Below are 21920 nucleotides of genomic sequence, written 5' to 3' on the forward strand. Positions count from 1 at the left end.
GACCCTAATTTTTAGTGGGAAACAAAATGTATAACTATATTGCCATGAAGTAGAATCGAACCCATGACCTTTTTGTTGAGAACTGTTGGTTTTACTGAGCAACATTGCATTGGTATGCAATGCTGGTATTAAATAGCTTTTCACTCAACTTTAATTAAATTACACTAACATAGGGTCAGGTTGGGCTGGGCCGAGTTGGCCTAAGGGTTAAATCCGAACCCGACCTTACCCTGTTAGGCTTATTATTTTGTAACTGCTGCCCGCCTTTTGGGTTAAAAACATCAGGCTAGAACCAGGCTGGGTCAACAGGGCTTTATTGACACCCCCATTTTTTAGGATGGAAATTGATGGTATGATTGCTGAAGTTTTTATCAACATGGAACCACATCAGTTCCACTTCCACTCATACCACTATACAAATGAAGGAATTAGTCCTTCACCTCAGAGATAATAATTAAGGATCTTGTATAGAACATGATTATAGATATAGACGATACAAATGTGAAACAAACTATGGAAAAAAAAAAATGAGAGAAATCAATGTGGTATTTGACATTGATGTAATGATGTGGTTATTTGGAAGAGCATTTATTGGATCTCTTTTCATCATCTTCTGCCCTACATGGCTACACCATATATGTATCTCTTTTCCCTGCCTTTTTCGTGGGTTGAGGTCTTGAGGGTAGATTTTCCAAGCCCTGGCTTGGGGTTGCCATAACCCTCCACATTTCCACCATGACTTGCTAATACTAAATAACTAGTTGTCCTCAAATGAAATTGAAGAACACATGATAACAGGAAAACAACAGTACTGGATGCAAAACACATGAAGAAACCGTCCATTAGGGCATTGCCTTTGTTGCTAATTGGTTGATGGACAATACTCAACCATGAGTACAGGATAATGTCCTGCTTTTTCCTATTCCTGATAGACAACAATCAAGAGAACTTTCATTGAAGTTCTGATTAGAAAGAAGAGTGGCAAATTACAATACACAGAGGAAGTGAACTTGAAAAGTCAGCCATTTGAAAAACAGAAGGGGAACTATAAGGAGGAAAGATGTTACGCCTTGCAGATCAATTTATGCTGGATGGTGCCAGTTCTTCTAGAACTGTTTGCTAGAAAACGAACTTCTCTCTTGCTTTTCACACTCCTGCCCCTTCCCTTTTTCAGCTGACCAATCCATAGAAAGTGTCAATCAACATGAACACGTATTGAATACTTCCATTTCTTCAAATATCATTTGGTTTCTCTGTATGGAAATTCCCTAAAGCACTGGGTCTTGTTCTTTATCAGAAATTAAGACATACACATTTGGATGGAGTCACACAAGTTGAAATTGCAAATTCTAACTTTTAGTCAATTTCATAAAGGGTACAGATGCAAAGCCCCGAGGTTCAACATTGATACTTCATTGCACAAGTAAGAAGCAGCTCTCTGTCGTTCTTGTGTTATACAATTGGATCATGGATGGAGAATATGCCAATGGAAAAGTAAAGAAAAATAATGGGATCTTTTCCCTGGTACCATTTCCAACTAAGAAGGGTTGTTAAAATAAATTAGATGCTAAAACAAGGAGTAATGACTGAACAAAAATGGTAGAGAAGAAGGTCAGAGGCTATAGATAACTCTTAGTATGTCTGTGTCCTTGGTACTATAATAGTGTCTAGGCATTAGGAGTGGGGAAGGGGTTTTACAAAGAGTGCCAGAACGGAGGAGCCAAACAAGGAAGGTATCAATGTCAAAGCCAATTTATATAGGGATAAGCCAAATTAAATGTCACACAGGATAAAAACTTAGGCTCAAGAACCAATTAAAAGGAGGAAAAGCTAAAATGAAAATAGACTAGCAGGCAGGAAACCACTCAAATAGAAAAAGATGAGTTACTAGAATTGCCAAAGAGCAATGACACCAAACTCCAGCTTTCACCTTGTACTGCAGCGAGCCTGTGGTTCTTTCTTGAGACGATTCCAGAACTGAAGGCCTATTTGACACAGGCAAACCTCATTTGGTGCTGAACCTTTACGGAAATGTTTGTACACAGGCGCTAATATATCATCCTTGAGTCCTAGTTGTAACTACTGTAAGGATATAGAGAACTGATAATTTTACTTCTAATGGAAGAATATTGATTGCTTAAAATATGAGAAAAGTCCAAACATTAAAATGGTCAAGATAGGTGGAAAATTTGTGTAGTGTCCAAACTTTGTGCCTTTCATTTTCCTTTTACTTTTTCTGTTGCCCTATTTCCCGCTCTGTTTGGTCCCTAGCCCTTGCATCCATTTGGCCCAGATCGCGTCGGTCTTTGGGATTTGCTCGAGATTGGAACTGGATCCTGAGAAATTTTGCCGGTACCTCTATCTGTGACCTTATGGGTAATCTTATCTTTGCCTCCACTATTCACCATCTTTAGTGGGAGCGTAACATACGAAGATGGACTTCCAAATCCCGCTCTAGAGATTTGATTTGGAATGCCATCTACTTTGATGTTTCTTGAAGACTTCGTTCCCTCCCCCACCCCCTGTTGTTGACTCTCCAAGAAATAGGCTGATTGTTAGTTCTTGGAGTCTCTCAGCTTCTTTCTTGTCCCCTTCTTGACTGGGACTGCCCCCTCCCCCTTGTTTCCATTTGTATGTGCTCTTTTTGGCTTTTAGTAATTTAATTATTTATTCATCCAAAAGAAAAAGTAGGAACCTATATATCCATTAGAAGGATGTTACTTAAGATTCATTTAGGCCGATCTTCCTGGTCAAACCATTTTGCTTAATCAATGAGGGATGCAAAATAGGGGTGGCATTATATTGATTTGACTCATCTAACATTTTTTTCAACAATCTTGTACTGCCATATCATCACTGAGATCTCAGTTCAAACATGCTACTTTTGGCTAAGTCAGATTTTAGAGCTTGTTTTCAGTTGTGAATTATAACCTTTAGGGCGTGTTTGGTAACTAGCCAAGGAAGAGTTTTTGGCATTCTTCGGTTCTCAGAATGCCGAAGAACGCTAAAAAGCGTCTGGTAAAATGGGTCGTTCTTAGGATACTAACCAATCCAATTTTCTTGTTTGAGAAGACTTTTCGCAAAACAACTTTGATTTGCTTTGTCGTTCTCAAAAATAAAAAGCACATTAAAATTACGTCAAAGAGAGACATTCAACCCAAACTTCATTTACATGCAATTTCTAACTCCTTCCTGCCTTCATAAGAATTTTTATTTTTATTTTATTTTAAAAAATATCCATCGTCTCTAGTGTCCTCAGCACAGATTTTACCAAACAGTTAAAATTGTGCTCAAGTCTAGAAAACAATTCTCGCAAAGAACATCATTCTCAGAAAAGACCGTTGCACAAATGCCCCCTTAGCTTTTGAGTTCAAACCTTAAAAACTATTTGACAAATGTATACCCTTTGGAAATAATTATGTTTGAAATGCATAAGTTCCAGAGAAATTGGCCAAATGTTGCCACACTGATTAAAACTTAGGTTTGTGTTTTGGTGTCCTGTTCATAAATGGGAATATTTAGAACACCAATATTCCGCTGAGGTTTCGCCTATATTTTGTACATTTTGCGAAGTTTTGGTGGGTCATTGCAGTGGATTCGGCTTAATGAAGGCTTAGGAATTACACAACCCAATTATACATTGATTTAGTACTAAAGGACATAAATGATGAGCAATAATGCAATATAGGGTTCTAAACAAGTGATGAATTTAATCGTAAAACATAGTGTCAAGGATTCATGATAAATTGGTGCATAATTTTCATGAACATCACATCATACTCTCCTTAAGTCCTAATAAATTATTTGGGATTTAGTAAACTTCCAGTGGAATTGATGTGCATTGTTCTTTGTGTACCTGTCCAAGGATTTGGATCACCAAACTGCATGTACAGCTGGTGGTCCGGTAGGAGAAGATGTCAATGTCGTCAACAAAATATGATTCATCATGTCCTTTTATGTGAGAGTCACATTTAATTACCAAAATTTCTGAGATTTCAACCAAAATATCCAAAATTTTGTGTTAAATATGTTTTTTTTTCTTCATCTCATTGTATTTTTTTCTTTTGGGTCACATCAAAATATTCAAAATGTTGACAGAATTTCATCAAAGAACCTATTTATTGGTTGCCCTATCATCTCCCTACCATAGTTGTCAAGGCGTTGCCTCGGTGTCTGGGCTCCTTCGAAGTGCCTCAAATTGGCATCGCCTTATTTTTAGGCAATAAGGCGTCCGCTTTTTATTTTTCTTTTTTAAATCACGAGAAAGATGCCTAATCGAAGGCATATATTGAATACTTATTAGATTCCGATTGTAAAGTATCTATTGTTTGAACCTATATGCATATGTATGATGACGCTACATGTGATCAAATGTTAAAATAAAAATAAAAACAATCAAAATTGAAAGAGAATAAGTTCTTGACTCAAGTCTCATACTCTCACTCTCACTCTAATCCCTAATATCTTTCTCTCCTCCTCTCTTCTTCTCTTCCATTCCCGCGACAACACTCCGGCAAGCAATGGCCAGTGACAAGCAACTTCTTCTCTTCCTTTCTTCTCACGATTTTTTATTTAGAACCTATTATGTGTGGTTTGTAGTATGTTGGATGACTTGAGGTAGTTTGATATTAGTTTTTTTATTATGCAAGATATGATAGATTTAGAGTGAATGAGATGTACACTAAAAATTTCACTTAAAACGCCTCAAAAGCGCCTCGGAGGGCGCCTCATCAACTCATCGCCTCCATTAGCCTAAACCGCCTTGCATCGCCTCGTCGCCGTGACAACTATGTTCCCTACAACTCTAAACCTTGAAACTTATTCTTCTTTTGACCAAAAAAAAAAAGAAGAATAAATATTTCACTGTATCAGAATTGAATTATCTTTTGACTAATCTCCCAACATCTATTATCAGCCTTTTAACCTTGGTTCGGATCCTATATCACCCTAACCCAAGTACATGTCTTGTCTCAGCCCACCACAAAAGAGAAAGACCCAGATTCAAATCTCAGCACCTTAAATAGAAACTTATCATCTTTCCACTAAATTTGAATTGTTCTTTTGCAGGTCCTGGTCACTGACCCTCAGTCCTATTTGGACTGCATCAGTCACCATATTAAGATGATGTGAACCAGTGATCTAGGGTTTAGTAATTGATGGAAACCTTAAATCTAGGGTTTACCCTCTGGATCTTTCTCAATTGAACCAGCAGTAAAATAGGGCTCAGTACACCCTGCGGCTAGGATTCTAATGGCCTAGGGTGAATCATGGTTGAAGTGGAAGGAGAATAGGGTTCAGCCAAGCGAAATTAGGGTTAGAACATGGGAGAGTTAAAACAGATTTGACTGAATTCTATTTTCTAGGTTTAATTCCAAAACTAGGATTTGTAAAATTAGGGTTTCTAGGAGATGGTCTAGGGTTAGGGTTAGGGTCAAGTAGCAAGGTAGGTGTGAAGGAGCAATTACCTAGAGGAAATAGGCTTTGGATGAGTGGTTGAGGTCGGTTAGGTATTTAAAGTTTAGGGTTTTTACGGTTTCCTATGAAGAAGATGGAGTTTTAGGGTTTAGATGAGGGAAAGGGGAGGGAGATGGGGATCCAGTGTGAGTGAGGGGGAGGTTGTTCTATTCTAAGAGGGTGAGGGATTTGGGGGTGGGAGTTGGAAGATTTAGAAGAACTAGGGTTTTAAAGGGTTTAGGAAAATCTCTGGGGTTCTAATTTATGGGATTCCTCTGCTTCTGCAAGGAGAAAGAAGAAGAAGAAATAGAAAAGAGGGGCTGGGGAACGAAGATCTAGGAAGAGGGAGGGATTTAGGGATTAGGGGTGAGGGAGGGGAGGCAATGTTGCTGCAGGGTAGGCAAGCGGGAAGGGAGATGTGCAAAGGGATTGGGGCTGGGATTGCAGGTTTGAGGGTTTGGGGATGGGGGAGGTTTGCTGCGGATGGGAGAAGAAGAAAGGAGACACTGAGGGTGGGGTGGGGTGGGGTTTCTTATACTTGTAGAAGGCAATAGAGGTCTTAGAGCTTCATAATTCTGCAGAATTCTCAATCAGGCAGCAGCTGATAGGCCCCTCTTAGGGAACCCATGACTCTACTCCCTTGCACCTTCACTTTAAATTTTATTAATCATCCAAAACTGCAAAATAAAAGTAGATCTAGGCTCCTTGTAAAAGTGGACTATAACTGAGGGAATCCCTCTCTACTTGGGACTCCTGCCTTGACTAGGAGTCTTCAATAACTTGACATTGAAGGACACAGATTTAAAAATAAAAGTAGATATGAGATCCTACCAACATACTGGATCCAACAAAACCCCAAGTTGAGGGAATTTACAGTAATGCGAATTTACCAAAATACCCCTGGGTTTACTAGAGGGCCATAAGGTGTGGGGCTATCAACCAAGGCCCTATTTCGGCCTTGATTCTGGTTCACATCAATTCTCCTTTTCTTGAGAACATTCATCTTGGATGAATGTTGGAGCTTCTTTCGACCTACACGTGATCCTGGAGTAAGAGTGGGAGATTCACTGGCAGTAACAACTGTATCATATGATATTTTAATTCTATTGATGATTAATAAAATTTGTGATTAAAGGACATTAAGGAGTGTTGTCGTGGGTTTTTTCTAGAAGGTAAGCCTGCTGCGTGTGTGCTTATGAATTTCTGCAGAATTCAAATCTTACAAGCTGCCATTCTCTCTTCAAGTAAGTATAAGAAGCCATACCCCAGAAGCCGTACCCCAGCCCTACCCTCTCCCTTCTCCATCCACAGCCTCTCTCCCCCATCTCCAAGCCCTAATTCTGCAACTACAGCCCCTCCCCTTCCCCAATCCCTGTGGCACCCTTCTCCCTCCCCTTCCTCCCCTATTCTCCCATTCACTTCCATCCCCCTGCCCTTCTCTTTTCTTTCTTCTTCTTCTTCTTCTTCTTCTTTTCTCCTTGCAGCAGCATTAGTTTTCCTAGATTTCTAAAACCCAGGATTTCCCGACCCCTAACCCTTCACTCAATATGTACCCCCTTAGGAATCAAATTCCCCTTCCCCTTCCCCTTCCCTACCTTCAGTTATCCATCTCAGCCCTATCCCTTCCCCTAAACCCTAGGAAAACCTAATTTTCTTTGCTTCTCTTAAACCCTAGAGACCCAAACATTATTTGCAATCATACTTTTTCAAAGACCTACTCAATATGTACCCCCTTAGGAATCAAATTCCCTTCCCCTTCCCTACCTTCGGTTATCCATCTCAGCCCTATCCCTTCCCCTAAACCCTAGGAAAACCTAATTTTCTTTGCTTCTATTAAACCCTAGAGACTCAAACATTATTTGCAATCATACTTTTTCAAAGACCTCTTCCCAACCCCATTCGACGTTAGGACCATCTTCCTTCCCCCTTCTCTACTTTCGATCCCATCCCGAACCCAAGTCTTCCTTTATAAACCCTAAAATTGAGAAACCCTAACTGTTTAGAGCCTACGGTTCTGGAATCGAGTCTGAACATTAAAACAGAAAAACTCAGGTCTAATTTTTATCAAAACCCTAACCCTCAACCTACTGGTCCGAATCCTACACTTCTTCCACATCAACTCTAAATCCCCCTAGACCTCTAGAAATCCCAGCTGCAGGTATAGCTAGCCCTAAACAGTAGCTTTCCACCTCAAAATTGCCCTAAAAGACCAATTGCAGGGTGTTTAACAACCCTAATTTCAACTTAATTGATCTTGAAAACTGGCCCTCAATTGGAGGTTACACCAATTAATCTGAGGTCAGTTCTTTGATGATAACCAAAGCAAACACTTAATGTGGACCTTGACTTTAGTCCACAAAACTGATGACATTCAAATAGTGGAAACATTCAACCAACAGCAACCATTCCACTCAATACAGCCAATTCAAAAATGAAGAAACAGAACTTGCTGGCAACTTTGGAGCAACAAAGAGTTGAGTTAGTCCTATCAACCAGCTCTCTCACTAATTGAGAGTCTCCATAACCAGCTCTCTCACCAATCAAATGCTTGGGCCTTTGAAATGGTAATGCTGACAATCCAAAGGACTTGATCTTATCTCAAAACTGCGGAGGATGAGAGAATATCATTACTGGTCAACAAAAGGCTGGTACCTGGTGTTACATGTGCGCTCATGTTCATGTTCCTTATATTTGGTGAAGCAATCGTGCTAATCACTTGCAGATCAGGAGGTGCTAAATCGCTCTTACTAGTTGCTAATTATGGAGGCATTTCTTTTACCTTGATAAACTTTTTATAATGTTCAGCATATGTACTATATACATTTCTTATTGGATTCTTGCAATATGACTTTCCCTGTGGCAAGGTTGCTGATTTTTAGTTTTGCACCCAAAATATTGCATTTGCTGTTTGGTAGTTTATATACTTAAAGGGCAAGTTCAGCCTAAAATGTAGCATTAAGGAAAACCTCTCTCCATATATATCAGCCTAAAGTTTAGGATTGGCATTTGATAGCTGTACCTGTAATATATTGTTTGTGCAGCGGCGAGAAGGCACCAGAGATCAACTGGTCCAAATTTGTAGAAGTTAAGGGCAAAGTAAGGTTGGAGGCTTTTGAAAAATTTATTCAAGAACTTCCTCGTTCACGCAACCGTGGATTGATGGTAAACCTTCTACTCTCTATAGCAGTATTGACTATTGAGTGGAGCATGTGATATAATAAGCCATTGCTATCATCACCTTTGTTCACAAGATGCGTTGTTTAACAAGGCATAGCAAGTGAGGTCTTCGTTTGGGGAAAGGTTTCCGTCTGGTGGAAGAAATTAAGAATAATTGAATAGTACTTTTACTAGTAGTGATGATAATAGAACTAGAATAATGAAAATAACAATGATTCAGGCTGTGACTGTCATTTTCTGGTCGCCATTTAGCCATTTTCATTAGTAAACATGACTTTGACTTGGAGTTCGTAATGTCTATCAGTCGTGATTGATTGGAGCTTCTGTTGCTTTGATTTTTTATCAAAAAAGGTGGTGTGTACTGTGCATATCTAAGGGTATGTTTGTCTGGTCCTTACTAGGGAAAGCAGTACTCAGTGTACAATATATGCATTTTAACATTGCGTTGGTTATGTTCTTGTGGAGAGACTGCCTGAAAGATGAAATGCAATGGAACCACATTGGCTAGTTGCATTCCATCTACTGCAGTTGCAAGTGTACCCAAATTTTGTTCTACATGGAAAGGAAAGAGGTGCAGGGGTGGTGGTGGTGGTGGCTTGGAATGTGTTATTGATGGGTTCCTAGTCACAAAGAACTAATGACCAGAAAACCAAAATAACGAAGATCTCAGGACAGGTTAATAAACCAAGAATAGTGTAATCTCTCTTGCTCACAGAAGGTTAGTCTGATGCGGATATAAGTCTGGTTGAGTGTACCTAGTTGGGTGAGAACATGTTCTCAAAATTTGTTCAAAATCGACAGTTAACTTTGAAGTTATGGGAGTGGACAGAATGAACAAGAATGAGCAAGTTCCTAAAACCAAGAATCAGAAACTCAGTAAACAGTATATGAATGGAGGTTACTTGTCTCTGTCAATAACAGTTCCAGAAATTGTCAAAGGAGTCCTTGATGTGAACACAAAGACCGCCCTGGCCGAAATTCCAAGTGGGGCCCCCAGGATGGCTCCAAGAAGCCACCTTAAGCTGCTAGAGGGTTATTTTAGTCCTGAAATTATTTTCCAGAATTTTTGTGGGGTCTAGTTTGTTAATGTAAGACAAAGTTGGTGAAGTCCCAAGTTAAGTGTCTTAAAAGATTCCAATCCAAGGGTTGTAATCTTGTAGTAATTTGATTCCTCTTTAAAGTGTTTTTAGTCAAGAGTTGGGATCCGTATTCACTAAGGAACTCCAATCTAAGTCAGCTTCTCTTATTTTAGGCTACAAATAGCCTCTTCTTGCATTGTAATTCTCAGTTTTGATTATTAATAAAATTGTTTGAGTTGAGGATTAAGGTCTCCTTATTGGATAGGCCTTGGTGAGGGTTTTGTTCAAAATTCTTTATTTTCTTCAACAATCCAGCAGCTTCAAGTCATTGTCAAGGCTTCAAGCAATCAGCAAACCATCCAAGTAAGTAATAGAAACACCCCCCCCCCCCGGGCGCAAAACCAACCCAAAAAAAAACACTAATCCCAGCCTTCCTCCTCTGTCTGCAGTGTCCCCCACCCCTTTCCTTTGTTCACGCAACCATAGAAGCCCCTCCCTTCACCACTGTAGCCTTCCTCTCTTGTTTAGGCTTAGTAAACCCTCCCCTCCTCATCGCAGACCTTCCCTGCCCCTTAGTTTCCTGCAAACTCCAGCCCCTCCTATAGCCACCGTGCCCCTCCCCCTTTCCCTTTCCCTACGGAAGCAGATCCTAATCCCATTAGGAAGTCCCCATTCCTAGCCCTTAAACCCGCCCTGCTACCTCCATTAGGATCACAATTCCTCTAGGAGTAAATCCCACTGCTACTCTGTTAGTTCCCCCATTACAGCCCTGTTTCTCTGAGCTTAAAAAAAATCCTGCACTTCATCTTCTTCCTTGAAAGAATTGCAGAATTTTAAATTTCAGAAAACCCTAAGTGTTTAACACCTTAGCCCCTCCTCCCTGAGTCTGTTTCTGAACTGCAGAACAGCAGCATCATTAACTCTGAACTGCAGGACAGCAAGCCCTTCACCCTTCCTCAACCCTAATGGAAACCCTAATTGGCCTTATAAATTCAAATTTCAAATCTGAAATTCAAGTACAAAAGGTTTCAAATCTGAAGTTAAGTTTCAGCAGGCTCTAAAACCACCTTAGAAACCCTAAAATCCTTCCCCGTTTAGCTGGAATTTCCTGGGCAAGCCCTAAGTCTAGGGAAATTACTAAAATACCCCTAACCCTAGACCTGGTTTACATCAGTCCTGCAAAGCCGAAGTAGAAAGCAGAGAAACAGAAGGTACTAAATTAGAAATGGGGGCTGGAAAACAGAAACTGAAGTCTTCTTAACGGTTAAACCTGTAGCATCATGTGCAGGTTAATGGAATGGTAATGTGCAATTCAAGCAAAACATAGAGGTCAGTCGTACTTCAGTAGGGAAAAGATGAGAATTGAATTAGAAACGAGGAAACTACTAGTGAGTAACAGATTAACAGCTTACCAGTTGCAGCGAGGAATAAAAAGTAGAAAAGTAAGAACCGATGGAGAAGAAGAAAGAAAGGGATGTATTGGTCAAAAATATCTTCCCTGGAATCTCACCAAGGTTGGTTGCCCCCCCCCCAAAAAAAAAGGAATCTCACCGAGGTTTGTTGTGTCCCCAACATTGTTTTATTCTGATTTTCATGCCAAAGGTTGCTGTCAAAATCATATGAGGCAATAATTGCCTTTTTCTACTTAATAGAATCTTAAAGTATAGAAACCTAATATTCTTAATAACTAAAAAACGTAAAATAACTGAACTGAAATACCTAATTTTTGGATATACAGACGTGGCTTATTACAATATCAGTGTTCCTCTCAAGCTGAAGCATAAATATCACTCATACCTAGCTCGGAAGAACCTTTTAAGAAAGGCAGACTAAAACAACTGCCTGTTGAAACATCACCAAGCTTACTCCTAGAATCAACAAATGATGTAGCTATTAACTTCTTCATCACTGCAATCCTCACAAATTGGCAGTTAATTTGTTTGGGTGCTCATGAAGAACAGGATCACTAGCAATATAAATTGCTGCCTTTTTATCACAAAATGTACCAATAGTATGAGCATTAGCTCTATACTCATCTTCAACTCTAGACCTGTTCTGTGGTGGCCACATCTTCATCTCCATTACTCATCTGCGTAGTCCAATTAGCGTGCTGGAATTCTTGTGTTGTAAGTTTGTAACCAGGAGGGCTCCCCATGGAAGGCTGAAAGAAGGTCCAAAATTAGCCTCCTTTCCTATGGCCCTATAGTGTGGCCGAACCTGATGAGGGACAAAATTGTCATTTTACCAGCCCATTTGGAGTCCCATCAAGCCCAGTTGAATCCAGTATTTTATGAGGAGTCCATATCTACTTATGCTTTTTGTTAAGAGTCTAGCAAGTTATGACAGAGTCCTTGTGCAAGTAGGAATCCCAGTTGGAGTCCTATTTTCAATTTGGATTCCTTCTTAAAGTAGGAAGTTTAACTTTACAGATTTTATTTGTTTATGAGTTCTTGAATAGGATTCATTTTCTAGTTGTTTGCATTGATTCTTAGTGTGAGAAGGAATTCCAATCCAAATAGAATTCTTTGTTGAGTCCTATTCTAAGTAGTCTTCTTTATTTTGTTGTTGTCCTATTATAATTTCCTTCATTGTAAAAGGCTATAGTTATAGCCCTGCACAAGTAACTGCACAGATTATGAATTTTTGAATAAGCTGAATTCGAAGGAAGACAATTTGAGTTGTGGGTTTCCCAAGGTGGGATGCCTGCAGCTGTTTGTTCTACTGGTCTGCGGCTTGTCTAATCCTCTTTCTTCAGTACAATAAGCATCCAAACCCCCCCCCCCCCAAAAAAAAAAAAAAAAAGGGCGACTAATTCTTCCCCTTCTCATTGTGCGGCAATCCCCTTTCTCATTGCTAACCTCAATTCCAATCCCGATCACAGCCCTGGGTCACCAAGCCCTCTCCACAACCCTACTCCATCGCACAAACCCATCGCCCTTCCCTTAAGCCCTGATCCCCCACATCCCTTTTATTTTTCTGGAATTTTTCAGGCTTCTCTTAAGACCTAAAATTCAAGGTCAGATCTATGGCAATATAGCCTTTAGATCTGTCCCAAACTTCTAGAACCTCATTCTGTAAACTCTAGTGACCTTCTCTCCCAATTTCAGCCCAATTGGACCTCCCAAACCCTAGTCTAAACCCTAGTTTGCTGTAGTTTCCCACATTCAAACCATAACCCTAAACCTTCAGACATCCACATCTCTTCAATCCTTCACCTGAATCGAATTCCCTTTTGCATTCTACACCCCTACCTACTATACACTCAACCCTAGCCCTAACCTTAACCCTATCCCCAAAACCCTAGAAATTTTATTACCCTAATTTTGGAAACCCTAAGCATTGGGAATCAATTCTGAAATAAATTCTGTTAAACCAGAATTATTTTCCCACATTTCCCAACCCTAACCGAAGCCTACTTCCTCACTCCATCATTCCCAAAAGAACCCTAAACCCTTTAAAGCCCTAGCCACAGGGTTAAAGTCCATATGCAGTGTTTTCTACTTGGTGGAAGTTGACTATGGTCTTGGAAATGAATGCTCTAGTCTGTAGTAATTCATGAACCTTGGTTGATCTCCCTCCAGGTAAGGAGTCCTACACATCATCATGGGTGTATAAAGTAAGGTTTAAGTATGAACCAACCTAAACCCAGATAGGATCATAAACATCACTCCAAACAGCCACTGTTTCGGAGTCTGGACTAATACAACAGTAAACCAGAAACTGAGATGGAAAAATATTTTTGAAATAGTAACTTAATGAGAGCAATTGGTATAGTCCCAATGCCACCTCAGATAGAGCTCAATTTCCAATCACGGGTGGGGTGTGAGTGGCTTTCAACTCTTCAGAAACTTGGCTACAATGATGTTTTGAGCTGCAATTATAATTGTGGATCATAATTTGAATATTCTGAGTGAATGAATGATTCCAACAGATCTGTTAGCGTAAAGTTAAGAAAAATAATGGATAAGAAGGGATTAAGGTTTAAGATTATATCAGTCTAGATTCTGTCACCCGTGGCCTTTCACTGCTTCCAAGCCAAAGCACTCTCCTTTTTTCCCCCTCCCCCTAAACTCAAATTCTGATCTAGGCTGCCTTCTTCCTTATATTTATAATTGAAGTTGGTTTGAAAATAGAGATTGCTTGGCAGCTTGCTACCAGTTGGCTTAAGACCAAAAAAGAAATTTAGTGGCTATACATTAAAATAGATACTCCTATTATAGAGAATAAAAAATGATAACAAAGTGAAATTAGAAACTTCCTTGGATTCTATTGCATGAAATATAATGTACTTCTTAGAACAGAATAGAAACTAAAGTGTGGCAGCATCTGATATTGCATTGGAGTCATTGGACATGTGCATGTGAGCCCACAGAGTTGTTCACTTGAACAGTGACCCATGTTAGTGTTCATATGAATGGTAATCACGGTAGAGTTCACTTGAACAGTAACTCTTTTCTAAATATACCCCACTTCATGTGTTGATCTACATTTGTGTACACAATCAGATACAACCCCAAGTTAAAGAAAATGGTACTTAAAGGATATCTTTTGTTTAAGAACAGAGGCAGGTATGCAATTAACGCGATCAGATACAACCCCAAGTTAAAGAAAATGGTACTTAAAGGATATCTTTTGTTAAGAACAGAGGCAGGTATGCAATTCCCCCCAAATAACAAGGAAGAAACCAAAAAAAAAAAAAAAAAAAAAACCCAAGGAAAATTCATGACACAATGAAGAAGAGCAATTTTAAAGTAGTGCTTATTTTGTTGTTCAGCTACATCATCCTTTTAGGGGTGTAAGAGCAACTGATTTATTGTTAAACATTATGTTCAGAGGATTAAAAAAAAAATGAACAAGAAGAAGAAGGAATTGCACATTGAGTATTTCACCTCATTATCTGAAAGATTTTTTTCAGGGGAAGGACTAAATTGTGGATAGTTTGAACAATCTTTTCAGTGAATGGTACATTCTAGTCAAATGTGATTGGTCATAAAAAAAAAATAGCAAATCACATGAAAATGAACCAACATTGGACCATGGTTCGTGAACTCAATCTCGGATGCCCAACTTGGTGGCTCAAAAGGCTGAGTTGGACCAATATCTTGCTGAGTTGATGCAGTTTTTTGGTCGAAGTCAAAGCCGGATTAGAGTGGAAAGCATAACATTTCAGTAAAATTCTGAGTTGTACCGAGGTATTGGGGTATTACTAAGATATACAAGATATCACCAAGATATGGGCTCACAGGCCATATCATCTCAGAGTGCCAAAAAAAAGAATGAAATATTATCGAGATTGACTTCTCGGTGAGTTCTCACTCAGTCACACTATGATGCCTTGGAAGCAGCAAATTTCGCTGCCCCCTTTGGTTGCTATTATGGTGACTAACCAACAACGGTCTCCAGACAAACCTTGGGGATCAACTAAGAAATCTCGTCCAATTTTTTTTTATGGAAGACCCCTGAATATTGAGCAGAACTAATGAAATAAAGATCAATTCCAAGAAACATGTTTTGTAGGAAAGGTGATATTTACTAAAACCACAAGCTTCACACTGTATAGATTCACATGCAAATTCCACTTTTTGAAGCTTATAGAGCAACAAATGCCCTAATTGGTAATGCCACCCAAAAGAGAAATGCCACAAAAGCAGCATAGACAACAACAGAAACCAAATCACCATCAAGGTAATATTAGCCACCCATCTCATCACCCTCCACCAATCTTCTTCTATGTCTGAAAATCTTAAAAAGAAAATTGATGAAGGATAATAGGGATGGAGAAATATTGAGATTTACTAATTTTGCTCATAAAAGGCGCAAGGCTATTGAGGATCACGGATAACAGAAGATAAAAGCAAAGATTAACTGGGAGAGACAACATCATAACTGGAAACCTGAGTAAAGCATCTACTAGCGAGAACCACCCAAAAGGATTGAGTAGTTTTATGGGAGGAAGAGAACACATTAACTTATCGTTTGATTGGTTGTGGCAGAGTTAAAACCCCTAACTGGTAGGTGACGGAGAGGGAAGAAGCACAATAGAACCTGTGAAGGGTAGTGTGATGGTGGATGAAAAAGTGGAAGCTTCAAGCTGCTGAAGCATTTGAATATTTAGTTGTAGTCATCTTGAGAGAGAGCCTGATGGAGCAGTGATGTGAACCCGATTCCAGTGTTAGGGTCTAGAATAATTTCCCTAGAATTAAGGATTCACCCAGAATCTTCCAGCAAATAATGTGACAATTTAAAGGGAACCAATGGGTAGATGGGAATTGGAAGGAAAGGTAAGGAAACACAATTGGGATCCTAAGGGTTTAACAAAAATATCTATGGTATGGTTTTGAGACATCCAAAGTTAGAATGGAATGTAACAAAATAATGGGGAATGGAAAAGATTATTCCTAGGATTGGTAGAAAAGAAGTTAATTAATTTTGGATCAATGTGGGTTGGATCTTGGAAAGGGGAAAAGGTCTTCGGCATATCTTAAACTCTTCTTCCTTGTTCTTTCTTTCTTTCTTTCTTTTTTTTTTTTTCTTTTCTTTTTTTTTTTAGGTCTGCCACAAGCCAAAACTGGGGGGGGGGGGGGGGGGGGTTGTTGTGATGAAAGGAAGAAAGCGAAAGAAGGGGCAATCGGGTATGGGATGGGTGGGGGAGTGCAAGGCAGAATCGTGGGGGGCTGGGGGTGGGAACTAGGGTCTGTCAAGGGTTGGGGGGGGGGGGGCTGCCGCCAGGGGTGTGACAGCAGAGGAATTGGGTTAATGGTTGGGCAGACAGAGGAGGGGCTGGGGAAGGGGGTGCGATGGCTGCTAGGGTGTTGTACCTACCTGGGTTTGAGCTGAACTGATGTCTGCAGGTTGAATGCTCACTGTACTTGCTGGAATTGAAGATTGAATGCTGAAGGTGGGTGCTGGAGTTGTTGAAGAAGAATGCTAGATAGGTTGCTAATTATTGAAGAAGAATGCTCTCAAAATCTGCTGTGGCCCCCTCAAACATGAACCAGGGTTCTCCAAACTCAATATTCTTATTGGCATAATCAGACTTAACTTACAAAGAAAGAGTAGGCCTTAATTTATAGCCTCCTAAAAGGAACTCAACCCTAAGTGGATTCCTTTATGGATTAGGATTCCACCACAGTAATCACAACCATTGTACTGAATATTAAAAGATCTAGAGGTCCCTAATGGACACATGCTGAAATAAAAGTTTAAATAACTTAAAATTCTAATAAGCGCATGCTAAATTCTATTTAATGAAAACTCTAATTGACTTGTGTGCTAGAGTTTAAAAGAACTATAGACTCAACTATTAATTCAAACCAAGACTTCTTAACCAAACTGGACTCTAGAATTAAACTGGAAATAAATTTTAGCAACTAAATAGGACTGAAAATTCCCAAGATATCCCTCCTAGAGGGTCCAGCGGCCATACCCGCCAACGGATAATTTTAGCAACTAAATAGGACTGAAAATTCCCAAGATATCCCTCCTAGAGGGTTTGTCCAGCTTAGGGTGGCTTCTTAGGTGCATCTTGTGGGCCCGGCCAGGGTTTCAGCCAAGGTGCAATTTTGTGTTCACATCAAGCAGCTCCAGATGTAAGCGCAAGGTTGTTTTCTTTAGACAACACCAGATTGATCACTGTTGAATTTGCCAACTGTTGTGCCAACTCAGGTATACCTTACTTTTCCCAAGACTTAAGCCACCAGCGTGATTGAGCTTTACCTTAAAGAGAACGCTATTGCTGTATTGCACAGGCTGATTAGCGTGCTGTCCTTAATCACCAGCTGAATGTCCTCTCATTCTAAACTCAACATTGATCAGGAAAACCTGAGCCATGTCTGCAACACTACTACCTGTAACAAGTTCAAGACCATCTTTGGTTTAACAGGAGAATTTGGCAAGGGTAGGAAAGACAATCAACTGAATGTGAAAAAAGGCTTCATTAATCAAAGTCCCATTTTCTCCTATAAACAACTGACTTCACAGGCTGAAACTCAGGATCTACACCAGGGAGGAATTTGGCAACTTGGAAGTCTACTCTACCTGCTGAGATTTCAAGATTCCAATATCAGTAGAGATAGGCTGATAGGCATTTGATTTCCCACATATCTTAATAACACTATGTTATTCACCTATTAAATAACTATTATACTCAAAGGAACTTCTTGTACAAGTTGAAGGATAGTTTTAATTTTTTCGAATTTTTTTTGAGGGACATTAGTTCACCCTCAAATTATCCTAGACACCTTAGCAATAGTGTGGAGCATGATATTAGCAGTTAGCAGTCACTGATGGTTTCATGCTGTTCCATAACCACTAGCAATCATCATCCTTACATGTCCTGTCTTTATTTTTGTATAAACTGTAAAGGTGTGGGTCCAGTCGAATAATCCACTTTGCCTCTGGCATTAGCATAAAATCAAAGCTTATTTATGCCTATAGCCTATAGGAGGTAGTTGGATGTACCAATCAATTTCATAGAGGTGATTTGATATTAATATTTGTCCACATGGGCTCAGAGTGACCCATTGAATCAGGAGAGATAAGATATCAAAAACTCAAAATTCAGTATATTTGGCAGAATTATAGACGAGTCATGAAGAAAAATATCCACTCTGCTGGACATATATGATGAATAATGACAGAAACCCAAGAGCAGTAGAAGATTGGTAGTGTGTGTTTTTTAACTATTTTGAGACAGACCAGATCGGAATCAAGGTCCTTGCAGATACAGGGTAGACCGCAGAAGAGAAAATAACTGAACTACTGGACAGATTTTCAACCCGCAGGGAAGAGTAGAGGGCTATGATTCTGGTTGTTCCGATGTTTAAACTGTTGAAATTGGAGAGTGCGTCTGTAAAATTTCAAAACAACCCGACCAGCATAGATAAACTTTCATAGAATCCTACTTGAACAATGATTTTCCAAGGAAGGGCGGAAAGCAATGTTTGGTGACCAAGAAAAACCCATCCATGTAGGGCTTCAACATATAAGTGATATAACAAAACAAAGGTAATGATTAAAATATCCTCAGTTGAAGCATTCACAATTAAGTACCACGTGCTAAAATAATCATTCTTCCTATGCAAAGTAGGGAAAGAATAGCAGAACAGTACCACATCAAATGGAACCAGATCTCTCACTTGCAGGATCCAGCAGACAGTAACAATTCCGTCTTCCTATTGCATAACACCAGCAGTGTTTCTATCACAGTGGAGCATCCACAATTATCTCATTAACTACTTTTTTACATATTATATAGGTGCTGCACACCACAAGGAAAAGACCATCAAAGCAAAAGGAAGGTGATCTCAATCACTGATAATTCATGATCTGATACCACATAGCATTATCAAAACAAGAAGAACCAGCAATTGTAGGAGCTAGGAAGAAAAGGAGAAACGAGAGTGAAGAGAGAACAATGAATAAATCTAAGTCATGATATTCGTCTATCTCCATTATGAGCTAGGCAGCTTATTAATAGAAAGTGACTCATCAGAACCATTATTAATTAGAGCAATCGTAGAGAAACTTCCTATGGTAGTACCACTTAAATAGTGTAGGCTACGGAATGCATTATTAACATCACCAGAACTTGTTGAAGGCCACCATTGCTACCAGAGAGCACCACCGGTATAATCTCAACAGAAAAGTCAAACATATCGACCAGGATCAGGTCTCACTTCTGGTTCATTCACCCATCATTCATAAAAAAAAGGTCCAGATCTAATGTAAATCCAGCATCTCTCTCCAACTTGGAAGTTTGTGTCAGGTCCTTTTGGAAGGCAAAATTTTGTTACAATAGTTGAAATAGGCCATGAGTGGTGGGGGCATCTATAGACTTAATGAATGTGTACACTTTCTACTTAAATATTGGATAACATCAATACACAAATTTGAATATTGGAGGAAAATTGAATTTCTTTTTTGGCTGTGTAATTTTTTTTTAAGTTGATGAACTTGTAGCACATCCATTCTGACATGCAGGATGGTTATGCTCAATGAGATAAAAGCACGTGATTCCTTGCCCTTAAGAGAGTGGGAAAGAGTGAATTGTATGTCCTGTTTCATGTTTCAAAAAAATGAAGGGTTGTATTACAAAAGTAACAAAACCAAAGATGGAATAAAGAGCACCTGTGTAGGACAAGAAGAAGAAGAAGAAGAAAAAAATAAAACTTACAGTGGAGAATGGAACTAGTCCAAACGTAAGCCAGCAGGATAGGTCTTTGGTGGTGAAATTACCATGATTTCATGTACTTGTTTATTTCTCATAAGCCCTATTCAGTGAATAACAATGATAAAATACAATAAAACAGCATAAGAGTAAGAAACAAATAACAACCTAAATACTCTACCTCAAGCTGGAGCATTGGTATCATCTGCCCATACCCAGCTTGAAAGACTCTTCAAGAAAAGCATGTCAAAACAACTTCCATATGCTCGTTTCTCTCAGGAGTCTTGGCGGTATAACCACATAAACATATCTATGGGCTTAGTTATTACACCCCACTTGATGGTATTGGACCAACCCAACGACCGGCAGTGTGATCCACAATCACAAGATCAAGGGTCATGATTCCACACATGGTAGAAGAGAGCGAGATCTTGCCACCTTGAAAAACCGAGATCTCGACCATCTTGGCAAGATCTCGGTCGAGATATACAATTTTTTTGCGTCAACTCGGTAGCCCATCTCGGTGGGTTTTAGGGTCCCAATTGGGTTGAAACTTGGCATTTAGCATATTTAAGGCCTTTTGAACACATTGGTGGTTTTGGATTTGTCAAAAAACAACCTTAAGTATGATTTCTAAGTCTACCTATAGTGTGAAATCGAAATGTTGTAGGATTAGGGAATGCAAGGTTAAAGAACATGTAATATAGAACCTTTAAGGCATATAAAAAAAAAAGTGTATCAAATGCATCAAATAACCTAAATGTTATCAAAATTCCATCCATATGAGTATCACAATCTTAATTTTCAAGAATAGAATAATGAAATTATACAACCATTAGAAGTTCTATATAAGTCAATTAAATCATAAGTTCATAAGACAAGCAGAGAATGATTGATCTTCCTTCGATGTTGTAGATGTGCTAAAAGTAGTTGCAAGTGAAAATCCAGTCGAAATTCACAAAAAAAAGTGAAAATTGAGAGTTCCAACGAGATCCAGGGAGTGATATAGCGAGATATGGTGAGATCTCAAGCGAGATATCCCAACTTTTTACTCTCGACCTCCATCTTGTCTCCCTTCTTTGAAAAAGTGAGATATCTCGCGAGATCTCCCACTATGATTCCACAATCAAAACAATCCACATAACATATTAATCATGAGAAAAAAAGAATAAGGCAATGTATACCAAAGAACATGAGTTGTCACAAGGAAAGGGAGGGAAATGCGTATCAAGGTTTAATTACATCCTCTAAACCAATTTAATGATGAAACTTTGTCCCCATAAAGTTATCACATATCCCCAAAAGAATCAAACTAGCCTAGGGTTTCACTATGTTCCATAAGTGCATTCCATTCAAGCACACAATCCATCATGTAGCTTGTAGGTCTCCACAACCGGCACATCATAAGTCTCCACGGGAGGGAGAATCCCCAGCTCAGTGGGTACGTCATATCTTGTTTGAACATCTGAAAAAGATGCCCCCAGAAGGGGGTGAGTTCCAATAAAACTCATGAGGTAACAACATATACAGGATGAAGTAATGAAGGAGCAAGATGCAATGATATGCAAGATGTATTCTACTATGCTAACTTGCCAATCTCTATTCTAGGTGAACAAACATTAAGATATCACCCATCTCCTCAGGTAGGTTAACACTCCATCTTTTGGGCGCCCACAACCGGGGGTCCAAGGATAGGTCACCACTCTTTCTCCACAACCAAGGTATGGGTAGTAGGTCCATCTCATCAACACAATTGTTGGTTTGACACTGACGCGTGTTAGGGAAAATACCTAGCCATGCAAGTGGTCATCTACTTGTTATGATACTTATGGTCATGATACCTTTCCTTAAGCTCGCGGCCCTTGTTGGTTTGGTATCCTTCCCAATCTAGGAATGTTGATCCTCATGACTCTTAACCATCTTTTGGATGAACACCACGTAACCTTACAATCATCCACATATTATATGGCGATGGGCACTTTGGGTCCCCTCACGACTTTCAGCTGTATTTTGGGTGCCCTATGAGCCCAACCTATACCATC

At 39.4% G+C, this 21920-nt stretch overlaps 1 protein-coding gene across 2 annotated transcripts in view; it reads left to right on the top strand.

Annotated features, from left to right (window-relative positions):
* The window catches only part of LOC149025235 (uncharacterized), a 49232-nt gene that overhangs the window by 12270 nt on the left and 15042 nt on the right, over window positions 1-21920 (top strand). For both annotated transcript variants that reach the window (XM_089145464.1, XM_089145465.1), the window contains one exon: window positions 8496-8616. In XM_089145464.1, coding sequence (XP_089001590.1) covers window positions 8496-8616 — 121 coding nt within the window. The remainder of the gene's footprint in view (window positions 1-8495; window positions 8617-21920) is intronic.

Source organism: Hakea prostrata, chromosome 2 (genome assembly GCF_041222555.1).
Source record: "Hakea prostrata isolate BN-2017 chromosome 2, UWA_Hpros_2, whole genome shotgun sequence".
Taxonomy (NCBI): Eukaryota; Viridiplantae; Streptophyta; class Magnoliopsida; order Proteales; family Proteaceae; genus Hakea; species Hakea prostrata.